This window comes from Corvus cornix, chromosome 27 (assembly GCF_000738735.6).
Source record: "Corvus cornix cornix isolate S_Up_H32 chromosome 27, ASM73873v5, whole genome shotgun sequence".
NCBI lineage: Eukaryota > Metazoa > Chordata > Aves > Passeriformes > Corvidae > Corvus > Corvus cornix.
Genome location: NC_046355.1, coordinates 2,875,594 through 2,888,171, shown reverse-complemented (window position 1 = coordinate 2,888,171; position 12,578 = coordinate 2,875,594). Strand labels below are relative to the sequence as shown.

The 12,578-nt window shown below is 52.9% G+C and overlaps 1 protein-coding gene and 1 long non-coding RNA gene across 2 annotated transcripts; one reads left to right on the top strand and one right to left on the bottom strand.

Annotated features, from left to right (window-relative positions):
* Positions 1-327: 327 nt before the first annotated feature.
* LOC120411381 lies at positions 328-5,096 on the bottom strand. Its single transcript, XR_005603701.1, has 2 exons — positions 4,386-5,096; positions 328-1,696 (listed from the first exon to the last, which is right to left on the bottom strand). It is a non-coding gene; the product is annotated as an uncharacterized LOC120411381 (long non-coding RNA).
* A 1,423-nt stretch (positions 5,097-6,519) lies between these two features.
* Positions 6,520-8,666, top strand: LOC120411380 (leucine-rich repeat-containing protein 37A3-like). Its single transcript, XM_039565866.1, has 4 exons — positions 6,520-7,138; positions 7,548-7,619; positions 7,794-7,865; positions 8,295-8,666. Exons 1-4 carry the CDS (start codon positions 7,011-7,013, stop codon positions 8,377-8,379), a joined length of 357 nt encoding a protein of 118 aa, XP_039421800.1. The 5' UTR covers positions 6,520-7,010; the 3' UTR covers positions 8,380-8,666.
* The last annotated feature ends 3,912 nt before the right edge of the window (positions 8,667-12,578 follow it).

The window sequence follows — 12,578 nt, the reverse complement described above, 5'->3', positions numbered from 1 at the left end:
TTTTAACTTCTATTGTTTATTAAACTATTTTGATCTCTTCCTCCTTTATTTTCTTCCTACACTACTCACATTTACTATGACAATCACAAAATCTTATTCTATTTTCTGCACAGTAACAATCGTATACAGGTGATTTGGAATCACATTCATAGTACTCATTTTTATCTTTTTCAGACATAGCTTGGTCAGGTACTGCTCCTAAGCATTTTTCTTTTCCATTCTTTTCCATTTATACTTTGTGATTCCTTGGGTGTAATTTTTCTGCTCACTCCAAGAGCACTCTTGTGGATTTGTTTTACTGGACCATTGAACTTTATTATCTTTTCTTATAGCTTTATAATAAGGAGGTTTGATATTATAGCACAACCAGCATTCTTCTGTTAGATTTGGTCTTGTTCTATTAAGTGCTTCATATGAGGCTAACATTAATTCCCAGAGGGGGTCTGGGTTCCTAATCTGGGTAGGGGGGCTAGGTCTGGTGGAGTTCTGCGGTAGATGCAGGGCAAAAATAAAACCCCCTTTTGTTTAGGCAGGGTTGTATTACTATAAGATCACAGAGCTGGCAGTTAAAACTAACATTCCCTGGCCCTATTACTGTGGATATTATTTTTTTTTTGATCTTCCCATTTTATTAGGGACCATTTAAACGGTTGGTGTGGATTCCCAGCCTCAACCAGCTTCACAGGCTTACTCAGGATGACAGAGAAAAGGAGGAAGAGCCATTGATAATATTCTCCTCGCTTGAGCATTAGGTAACTTTTCCTCCCCGGGTTACCTCCTCTGCCTCGCTCGTCAACCGGGTTGCATCCGGCTACGAGGTGTCTCATCTTCTCGGCAGCAGGGGTTTCCTGTTCAGGGAAGGGAACCTGTACGTTCAATTGCTCAAGGTCTGGTCTGGCTTATCTCTTCCCTTCTCTGTATCCTCTGCACTGAATTTTTATAATATGTGATTCTAGTTGGGCAGTGATGGCTGCGCTCCACACCTCCAAATCCCAATGCAAAATTGCTAATTGAAATTGTTCAGCTGATTCTAAAAGTTTATGTTCTATTATTCGCCTCCCTTCTTCTTGATATATTATTTGCCGCCTAAATCTCCGTTCACAATGATAACACCACCAATTATAAAGGGATGACCTGCGGACCCTTATCACTTGCGAACAGCCTCCACAATAAAAAATTATGTAGGCTTTGCACTGATTTCGATTGCAAAGTGGACAAGGCTCGTATGCTGGCCCTTGGTCGCGTGAGTCTCTCAGTCTATTGATTACTGTTCGAACCTCAACAAAGGTATATGGGGGTGGAGGAATCTGGGATTTTATCTCTTTTGGCAGTCTCTCAATTATAGGTGTGAATATTAAACGTGTCTTTTGATTTAGCCTTCTAATATCTAGTGGTAGGTTCCATATTTCGGTTTGTTCCCTATTATTCATATACAAATTCCTCTTCCACATTTAACAATTTTCCATAAAAAATATAAAACTATTGATAATGCTAAAGCAATCACAAATCCTATTGCACACTGCACAGCAAACGGCAACTTAATAACTGGTTCAATTACAGTTTCTATCATTTAGTTTTTGTAATACAAGTTTGCTTTCTCCCGGAGGGCTGGTGATTTTCCACTGGGGTGGTGGTATTGGTCCTTTGATTCTGCTTGCGTGTGTCCAGCCGCGCTCAGCTGTTCTGACGGCAGTTTCTGTAGTCAGCAAAACAAGATAAGGACCCTCCCATTTGGGTTTCAAAGTCTCTTCCCTCCATACCCGGATTAATACCCATTCTCCAGGTTCGATTTTGTGAATTTTTAAGTCTAGTGGAGGTCTTTGTACCACTAGTCCTTGTTTCCACAATTCTTCTCGGTGTTTTGCCAGTTGTGAAACATATTCATTTATAGTATAGTCTCGAATTAAAAGGTTAGTCTGGGGTTTCTCAATACGATAGGGCATACCATACACCATTTCATAGGCAGAAATTCCCAAATCAGCTCTTGGTCGAGTTCTCAGAATTAATAATGCCATTGGTAAGCATTTAATCCAAGATAATTTGGTTTCTATCATTAGTTTTGTCAAAATTACTTTGATTTCTCCATTTATTCTTTCAACCTTACCGGAACTCTGAGGGTGCCATGGTGTATGGTAATCCCATCTAATTCCTATATTGTCCACTATTTCTTTAATGATTTTAGATGTGAAATGAGGTCCGCGATCTGAGTCAATCACTTCAGTTACCCCGTATCGAGGTATTATCTGCTCGAGCAGCACTTTTGCTACCTGATTGGCAGTTGCCTTACCGGTAGGAAAAGCTTCAACATAGTGGGTGAGGTGATCAATTATTACAAGGAGGTATTTATATCTTCCCTTTTTTTTGGTAGCTATCTTAATTGGTGGAATATTTAGCTTTCCTATTGTGTCTGGGGAATACCATATGTTAGAATTGATTTCTTCCCTGTCTGCTACTGTGAGGGGATATGCTCTGACAGCCAATCTTTCGTTTTCAACTTTGATTTCTAATTGTAATTCAATAATCAAGTCCCGTCCCAATAAATTGTAGTCCGCTTCTGGGACTAGCAGGAGTTCACCTATCCTATATTTATTTTCAGACTCAAATATGACATCTTTAATTTTGTTTACTTTAAATGGTTCTCCTTTTGCTCCTATAACTTGGACTTTTTCATGTGAAAGGGTGCACCCCTCCGGTAATTGTTTAATTGTGGATCGCTCTGCCCCTGTGTCTACTAGAAAGGTGAACTCCTGACGTTGGGGACCTATTTTTAATTTTATCAAGGGCTCCTGATGACTCTGGTCCCCTAATATATAGAGCCCCTGACTATCCTATTCTGCCTTTAATATTCTCTCGTCTCTGATTCGTTCTTTGCAGTTCTTTTTTATATGTCTTCTCTTTCCACAATAAAAACAGTTTCCTTGTTCTTTCTTTTCTACTACATTTGACCTTCCCCGGAATCCTTCTGGTCGTCCTTTTCTATCCTCTCTGACCGCTGCTACTATCATTCTTATTTGTCGTTTACTGCTCTCTTCCTCTCTCCGCACGTACACTTTCTGGGCTTCTCTCAACAGTTCTTCTAAGCCTCTCGTCCCAGGATTTCGCTACAAAGTGAGTCTTTAAAACAGCTTGTCCTAAAGGACTTGCTGGATCCGTTCCAGAGTATAACTGTAGGGCTTTTCTTAATCTCTCTAACCACTCGGTGGGGCTCTCGTCCTTCCGTTGTCTCTCATTGAAAGCTTTACTAATGTTCTGGCCACGGGGTACGGCTTCTCTGATTCCCTGAATCACTATAGTTCTTAGATCCCCCATGTGGACCCTATGTTCGGCATTCTGGTTATCCCAGTTGGGATTCTGTAATGGCCATTTAGTGTCTGCCTGCGGTCCTTGGGCATGACGGGCATCCCATATTCTCATGCCAGCCCTCCTAATCATTTCTTTTTCTTCGGATGTAAACAGCTGGCTTAATATTGAGTTCATCTCCCCCCAGTATAGAGACTGGGTCCCAAGAATTGATCTAGCCTTTCAGCTACTCCTAATGGATCATCTAATAAACTCCCCATTTCAGTTCTCTTGAATTCTCGTAAGTCTCCTGAATTTAAAGGGACAGTAACATATCCGATCCCGGGTAGGGGTCCTCCCATGGGTACCTCTCTTAGTGGGTACATCTGAGCTTGTTCTCGTTGATTTCTAGTTCTCCTCCTGACTGGAATGGGGGACCCTCGCTCTGCATTAATTGGTGCATCGAGGGGAATTGGCGGTGGCGGTGCCTCCGGTGCCTGTGCCGGGGGCACATATGGGGGTGGATTCAATAATAGCTCATCTTGCTGCTCTTCTTTCCTTCATTCTTTCTCTCATTTAAGGGAAACATAGCTACCTGGGGTTTTTCTAGCCACATTGCAGCATATGCACTTTCTTCTGGGTCAAGCGGACTTTTACTGTTTACCCACAGGTTAAGTTGTTGTCGCACCCAATCTTCATCTGACCCAAAAACTGGCCAAATCACGTTCTTTTGTATTTTCTTTCCTCCCCATATTTTAGTACAGAATTCTATCATTCTGGCTTTGTGTTTCCCGGTGAACTAGGGAGGTATTTCCAATTATTTAGCATGAATGCTAGGGGGGTGTTTTGGGTATCACTGGGGCCCTCCCTGCTGGGACCCTCCCCATGGGGACCGAAGGCTTGCTGCCCTTCGCCCCCATCTTCTGAGATATCTGCACACACACACACACTCGCTCCCCTTATTCCTAGCCCGGTCCCTCGCGGGAGTCGGGAAACGTAGTACTAAAGGGTCCGCACTCGCTTGGTTCAGTATTTCGAACCTCTCAGTCGTTATATCTCAGGAAACCCAATCCCGCCCGGACGGAATCCTGATACTTGATACTCACGCGGTCCTGCGTCTTCGTCCGGACTTTAGTGCACTAAACTTTATGGGATTTGACCGGTTCTCAATTGCTCACCATTCTAGAATTTAGGTTCGTCGGTGTGGGGGTAAGCGCACCACCGATCCCCGGGCCGAGGAGTACCTCGGGGCGCCTCCCTAAGAGACGGTAGGTCGCTATCTTCCCATCCGAGTCACGGCACCAAAATTGTAATGAGTGCGCAACAATAAGGGGAATGCACTCTTAGTTTAATAAATGTAATTTATTAGTAATTAAGCAAGTAGAATGTGAGCAAAAGCAGCGCTGGGTGACAGGGGAGTCTCCGCTCCTCCAACTGCCACGTTTTTTAGCTTGTACAGAGTCCTTTATATATGGTTTTTTCTTCCGCTTTCCTGTCTTTCCAGGTGGTTGTTATCTAGTTTCTCTGCGCATGTGCGCTGTGTTGCTAGGGGGTCTTCTTCTGCCTTCTGGTGGTCGTTGAGGCTGAAGCCAGAAGTCTTCCTCCATAGTCCTCTGAATGACCCCTGTTTTTCTCTCCCATATTTGGTATTTTATCTCTTTACTTACATAACATAAGCGGAAGCGGTACATATTTGGCACTACATATTTTACAGGCTGCAATGGCACATCTTTGGCAATTTATATTGTTCCGGATATACGGGCTAATTCTGCAAGCGTATCCTCCTTCAACTACAGAGGATAACTTGTCTACCTCCATAGTTTTCCGAGGAACGGCTGGACGGGGCACTGAGTGCTCTGGTCTGGCTGCCAAGGCGGGGATCGGCCCCAGGATGGACTCGCTGAACCCGGAGGTCTTTTCCTTTTCGGTGCCTCTGAGACTCCGCGACTCTGTGCCCACGACTGGAGCCCGCCCTGCCCCAAGCGCTGCCGGAGCCGCCCCGGCCCGAGCTGTTCGCCCGCGCCTTTCTCCTCAGGGCGGGGGGGCCGCTGCCGGGGCCGCCGCGCTCAGCCGGAGCTGCCTCTGCGCCGGAGCGGCCGCGCTGCCCGCCCGGGGCCGGGCCGCCTCTCTGCGCGCTGCTTGCGGGGCTCTGCCGGGCTTCCCAAAGCCGCCCGCGGCTCCTTTTGCACGGGGGTCGCTGCCGGGGCCGCCGCGCTCAGGCGGAGCTGCCGCTCGTCAGGGGCTCCGCGCTGCCCCTCGGGCTGTGCCGGCGCTGCCGCGGAGCTCCGGCCGCGTCGGGAGCTCTGCCGTCGCTCTGCCGTCGCTCTGCCGTCGCTCTCCCGGCGCGCTGCCGCCTCCAGAGCCCGGCTGCCGGAGCGCTTCGCCTCAGGCCTCGGCTGCAGCGGCGCTTCCAGCGGGCTCGGGCCGGCCGCCGCCGCTGCTGTTGCCGCCGCGCTCAGGCGGAGCTGCCGCCCCTCAGGCTCCCGGCGCTTCCCGCCACTGGCGCTGCGGCTCCCTCCGGCTCTCCCGGCGGACGTTCCGGGCTTTTCCCGGCTTTCGGGAAGCTCCCCTCGCTCTCCCAGCGCCATGGCGGGCTTTGGCCCCGGCTGGATGCCGAGTGCCCACCAAAGGCGCTCTCACTGCCCTGCGCAAGTGGACAGGGCAGATAAAGACAGCGAAAGGCTCACGAGTTGACAGAAAGCGAGGGAGAGGTCCCTCCCCGATCACCGTCAGCGACACAACAGACGGAACTTGGAGATATTCATTACATTTATTACCAACAAAAGCAGAGCAGGATAATGAGAACCAAAATAAATCTCAACAACACAACACCTGCAGCCACCCACCTGCTACCAAAACCTGCCCACACAAGCCCAAACCAAATGGGAATGGCTTCACAGTGACGGAGAGCTGGCTTAGATCGGCTGTTGGGGGGAAATTCTTCCCTGTGAGGGCGGGGAGGCCCTGGCACAGGATGCCCAGAGAAGCTGTGGCTGCTCCATCCCTGGCACTGTCCCAGGCCAGGTTGGACGGGGCTTGGAGCAACCTGGGATAGTGGAAGGTGTCCCTGCCCATGGCAGGGGGTGGCACTGGCTCATCCTTAAGGCCCCTGCCAAGCCAATCCATTCCATGATTCTACAGACTTATGGCTCTGTGACAGAGTCATTTGGTGACAGCATCACCTGAACTCTGGTTTGCTGAGAGCTCTGATGCCAAGCACCGCCGCAGTGACACGAGCACTGCTACAGTGACATGGGCAGCACCACTGTGACACAAGAACCGCCACACCAACACCTCAGGTTTGTGTCCCAGGCGACTGCAGCCAGTCCTGCCTCGCCATGGACCTGGTGATGCGTCTCGTGCGCGCTCTGCTGCTGCTGGCCCTGCTGCTGGCAGTGGCCCCCTCCCCAGGAGTGTCCAAGGAGTTCTGCCCACAGCCCTGCCGCTGCGCAGGGCGTGGGCTGCTGGACTGCCGCCACGCCGGCCTGGCCACCGTGCCCCCGGCCAGCCGCCGCCGGGCCCTGGCCGTGCTGTGAGTAGGGGCCGCCCCACAGACCCCTGCAGCTCCCCCTCCTCAGCTCCCTATTGCTGCAAAGCCCACGGGGGACACCCGGGGGACTCCCTGGCAGGAGACAGGGCGGGCTGGGGGCCCGAGCTCAGCACGAGGGGGACGCCAGGCTGGGTACCCTGGGCCTTCTCCAGGCAAAGCCCGCTTCCAGCTCAGCAGCCGAATGGGCAGGGAAATGGGTTTTCCCGAGGGGGAGCGGTGTCTTTCCTTTCTTTGCAGAGATTTCACTGGCAACTCCATTGCTGAGATTGGAAAACGAGCCTGGAAGAACTACCCATGGGCTGAGACCTTGTAAGTGCCCTGCAGCATGTCAAATGTCAGGACTTTGGGTATTTTCCATGCTTTGCTCAGGGGTTGGAGCAGCAGCCCCCACACCACGCGTTTCCACTGGAATTCAAAGCTGGGCTGCTCTGCAAGGAGGGGTGTGAATGGCCAGGGCTTCCCAGGATGGCAGGAAATGCCGTGAGCCACGTCCCTTGCAGCCCAGGGCACCGACCCGGTGTCTGTTTGCCCGGGGACCAGGCTGTGGTCAGCTTCAGCCGGCCAGGAGCAAGCGCCTGCTCCGGCCAGGAGTGGGGACGATGCCTGCAGGGACCCAAGGAGATGCTGCAGTCAAGCTGCTGCAGGAGATTTTCCCATGACAATCCCATTTGCTGCTGGCCAGCGGCCACTGTCACAATGTCCCCGTGTCCCCTTGCAGAGTGCTCAGGGACAATGAGCTGCGGGCAGTGAAGAGCCATTCCCTGCAGGGGCTGTTCCTGCTGAAGCACCTGTAAGCACCGTGCCCTGCCCAGGACAGGGGGCTCCTGCCTGCCCCTCCCTGGGGCCCTGCTGCTCAGCCCAGCCCCGGGCAAGTGGCCTTGGTCCCTCCGGGGATGCAGGCTGCAGAGGCAAGTAAAAGCAACAGGGCAAATGGAAGTGACATTTGGTGTTCTGACTGGAACAGGGATTTGTCTGGCAATGAGATTGTGTCCATTGAGGAACGTGCTTTCGAGCCACTGCCTTTCCTGAAGCTTCTGTGAGTGATAAAGTTTCCTCCTGGGGTTTTAGTGAAGTCTTTGCATTGGGCACCCTTCCTGTGTCGGAAAATGCTCCCGTTCTTTTCCCAGCAGTCCCTAAATCTGCCCTGCTCAGGGCCCAGCTGAGCTGCCGAGGTCAATGCCGATGGCTGGACGGCCACGCCGGGGGCACAGACCCCAGCGGGGTCGTCCACACGCAGCCATCAGAGCAGCCAGTTCTTGCAGGCTCGGCTGCATGCTGGCACAGAAATAGAGTCAGCCCTTGGGCCCTTCCCTTCCCCTCCTGGGCAGGCTACAAACACTGAGAAAGCAGCAGCTTCCCCCCTCTTCCACCTTGCATTTGCACCTTTCCTGCCAAGGGATCCCGCTTCAGCCCCTCTTCCTGTGGGACAGGCCCGATTCCGTTGTGTGACCTCCTCTTTCCCCAGAAACCTCTCCGGGAATGGCCTCACGCAGATCCGCAGCGGCACTTTCCAGGCCTGGCACGGGATGCAGTTTCTCCAGGAGCTGTAAGTGGGACCAGGGCTCAAGGCAGGGCAGAGCGAGTCTCTGCAGGGTCTCTGCAGGGTCAGCGGGCAAGAGCAGATTTGCCCTCTGCAAAGTCCTGATTCCGACCGGGGGTGTCAGCCAGGGAGCGCCCGGAGTGTGCAGCTGGAAGGGCCCTTTCCCCTGCCCTGCTCATCTCCTGCAAGGCTTCCTTGAAAGCGGCCGGGCCATCCCCACGTGCCCGGCACACCCAGCTCCCGTCCTTGCCATCAGCCCTCACAGAGCTCTGTTGTTTCTCAGCATCCTCAGCCATAACCCGCTGGCTGTCACTGCTGACGCTGCGTTCTTCAAGCTGCCCGCAGTGAGCTCTCTGTAAGTATGGGCTCCTTTGGAGCAGACCAACAGAGACCAAGAGTGGACAAGGCTAAAAGCATCAAGACTGTTAAAAGCATTGTCCCACAGCAGCCCCAGCCTGCCAGGCTGAAGGATGTGGAGGAAAAGACACCCTCAAGCTGGCATCACAAGCAGCAGGACTCCCGTTTGAACTGGCAAGCATTAAACCCTTGGGATGGAACTGGTGGGTTAAACCACACTCATGACAAGTCTGTCAATAGACACCACAGAGATGAGGAGCAAGATCCAGCTCCAAGGCAGAACTTCATTATGATGCACAAACAGCAACAGGACAGACAGCACAAGGAAATGGACTCAAGGCTGAACTGGCAAGCAATAAACCCCTGGGATGGAGCTGGTGGGTTAAACCCTAATGATGATGACTCCAACTTTAGACAGCACAAAATTGAGTGGGAAGATCCAGCTCCAAGGCAGAACTTCATTAGGGTTCACAAACGGTACAAGAAAGAGGACAGCCAGTATTGGGTTGGACATAATCGGCTTTTCTACCAGGTGATGGGCCCTGTGAAAGCAGAGGGATATCCCAGAGCCCCCGCCAACAAAGCCAAGCAGGGTCTAAACAGGAACCTGGATTTTCTCTCTGACCCATTGGTTCAGAGCCGCCCCGCTGCGAGCAGCAGGGGAGAGGCCACGGCTGAAGAGGGGCAGTCCTCTCTGCGCGGGCACCTCCTGATCATCCCTGACTCCACAGAGACACACTGGAAGCAACAGGAAGAAGGCTCCAGGTTCCTCAATAAACCTGGGAGCCCCCAAGGCCCAGACCTTGCGCTGGTTCCAGGAGAGCGCTTGGAACCACGGTCGATCGTTTCCTGCGCTTGCTGGTGCCGGACAAAGGCCTGCGGACGTTCATGGCCCACGTGGAGCGAGCCCTGAGGACGGACTGCAGCCTGCCCCAGCTCCAGCTGGCCTGTGCCAAGATGGTCTCAAAGACTGGGCTGCTTCTAAAGGTGCTCAGTGAGAGGCAAGAGAACCAGGGAGCCTCTGAACGCATGGGCCAGTGTCGTCTGCAAGCGAACATCTCCAGACGCACAGCTTTGGAGGAGGATCCGGAGCCCACAGAGAAGGTAGGAGAGCTGCTGGGCACTGCTACATGTGTTCCTCTGGGCAAGAAAGAATGGAAGGAGTGATCCTCATGCTCTTTGTGACCTTTCTTCTAATCCCAGCCAAAGCCAGAGACCATGGATGACACGATCAAATTTGTGGTTTTGCTGTCTGTCTTCGTTATCGTTGCTGTGATGCTGAAGGGTGTCTTCCACGTAAGCCAATATCTTGTTTGACTCCAGCTGTCTGTCTTGTAGCTGCAGTGCCCAGGTGACGAGCCCCGGGTGCCGCTGCAGATGCCCCTGCATGTGCTGGGTACCACAGGAGATGCTTTTCCAAGCCTGCAGCTTGTGGCAGCATCCACAGCACCCAGCTCAGCGGGGTTCAGCCTGCCCGGGGGAAGCTTGGCCTGCCTTCTGTCCCAGCTCTCCCCAAAGCTTTGCTTGCTCTCCTGCCTTCAGCCACGCAGCAATGAGATTGGGAGCTCTGGAATTTTGGAATGTTCTGGAGGAAGGGAGAAAGAGGAAATTGGGAAGGAAGGACAGGTTTTTTTCTAAAATCGCTGCTGCTGGCACAGACTTGCACGTGTGTAGAACAGACTGGGTTGGATGAAGGATGTTTTGGTCTCCCATGTTCTGTAGAGTATGACAAGAGAACTCTGGCATTACAAGTCTCTCTCCTTCCCCAGGTGTGTTCCCAATGTGCTGCAGTTCTTTGCCGACAGCTACTCAGCAGGAAATCGTGGCTGAGAAGGTAACTGCTCCCTGCCCGTGCCACTGCTGTGCCACCAAGAGTCTTTCCTGTGAAGAGCAACTCCTCCCCGAGCCCCGCAGCGTGCTCTGCGAGGACTCCCCGGCTGTGTTTCAAACCCGTCGCGTTTGGGGGAGCCCGGGAAAGGGGCTCCCGAGCGAGAGCGCTGGGCACGCCTGGGAGCTGCCAGCCCTTCCCACGCCACTGCTGGGATGGATGTCTTGGGCTCCAGTGCGGTCCCAACTTTCTGTGAGCGCGAGCAAACGCCTCTCTGTTCCCACAACAGTCTCCTCTGCTGATGGCTCTGCCCTGTTTTTCCCCGCTCCGTCCCCACAGCGGCTGGTGAAGAACTCACTCCCATCCTCTCCAGTTGCTCTTTGCATGCAGGCCTCATTCCCAGCTCCCCCAGCCACTGCCATCCCTGCTGGGGCTCCCCCTCTTCCTTAGGCTCTGCTGACACCCCCCCGAGCAGGGAGAGGTGCTGGCACCTGCTGCAGCCCTCCCTGGCCAGACCTCACTGCTGATGGCCCGGGACAGGGACTTCTGGGGATGTGGTGCCAAAAAGCCTTTTTTCTCCCCATTTGCCTTGCACACTCCATTGGTTTGCAGCGCTGGGAACGCCACTTCCCAACTCCTCCAGCGGCTGCTTCCCAGCACAGGCAGAGCACAGGCAGCCTGCTGCCCTCAGCCTCCATCACCAGCTGCCTTCTCTTTTTATCCCCATTCTCCCTTTCTGGTTTTTTCAGGTTCGGTGTAAAACTGCCATGGAAAGGGAAGAAGGAGTGCAAGGAGGCACAGGATGTAGAGCAGAAAAGGGCACGGAGCTCCTCCCAGTGTTGCCCATCTTCAGAGTCCTTCCCTCACCACTTTCAAGTGCTTTTCACTGTTCAGAAAACCTGAATTGGCATTGGTTCAATTCATCCCGGATTCCTCTGAAGCTGACAGAAAAGCAATCCAGGAAGAGACATAATGTGAAGAACCTGCATGACTGGAAGAGTTTCAAGAGGTTGAAGAAGTTAATGGGATTCCAACAACTCTTCGCCTCTTGTTCTACTATAGGAACTGCTGAGGCTCTCCTTGGATGCTGTTTCATTCGCTGTTGTTATTTTCCTTGGACGCTTTTTCCTTGACTGTTATTTTCCTTCTGTCACTGCTGAGGGAAGGCCAGAGGGTGCTGTGGGTGGCCACAAGCTCGGGACACCCAGAGGAGACATCAGTACCTCAGGGTTTTCCTCATCCCTTGTGGCAACGTTTCCCCCTGCATTCAATAAAAATTAAGATTGTTCTTGTTCCTCCTGGTGTTGCTGATGTATTTGTAAAAGCCGTTTCTGTTCTCCCCTATGGCATTGGCCAAATTCAGTTCCAGCTGGGCCTTTGCCTTTCTGCCTTTCTCCCTGCATCTCCCAACGACATCCTCGCCATCCTCCTGCGGTGCTGCCCTTCTTCCAAAGCTGTAAATTCTGTGTTTGCCCTGAGTCCCAGCCAAAGCTTCCTGCTCAGCCGCTCTGCTTGCCCGCCAGCTCGTCTTTGGGCACACGGGCACGGCCTGTTCCTGCCTGCGCCTTCAAGGATCTCTCCTTGCAACAATGTCCAGCCTCCCTGGACTCCCTCTGCCCTCAGGACAGCGTCCCAGGGGGAGCCTCTCGACCAGCGTGGCTGGACTGACTCACCCTGGGCAACCGCTCCCACCTGGATGGACCTTCGTCACATCGTCATTGGGTCCCGTTCCCAGAGGCCCCGAGCCTCCTCCCTGTTGTGTAAGGGAGCCGGGCAGCTGAGATGGACCAGGAAGGGGATTCTCCTGCTGCCCAAGCAGGGACCTGTCCCCATTCCGCCCTGTCTCTTCAGTCCCCTCCTTCTGCCTGCTGGCAACAGCCTTGGGGGATCCTCTGCTTCTTGGGACTTGTCCATCTGGGACATTTGTCCAGTGGCTGCTGGAGAGTGACTCCACCAGTCCCTCCTTCTCCTACTCCCCCAACACTCCCTTAAACTTTCCACTTCCCCCTTCAGCTCTGCCACTG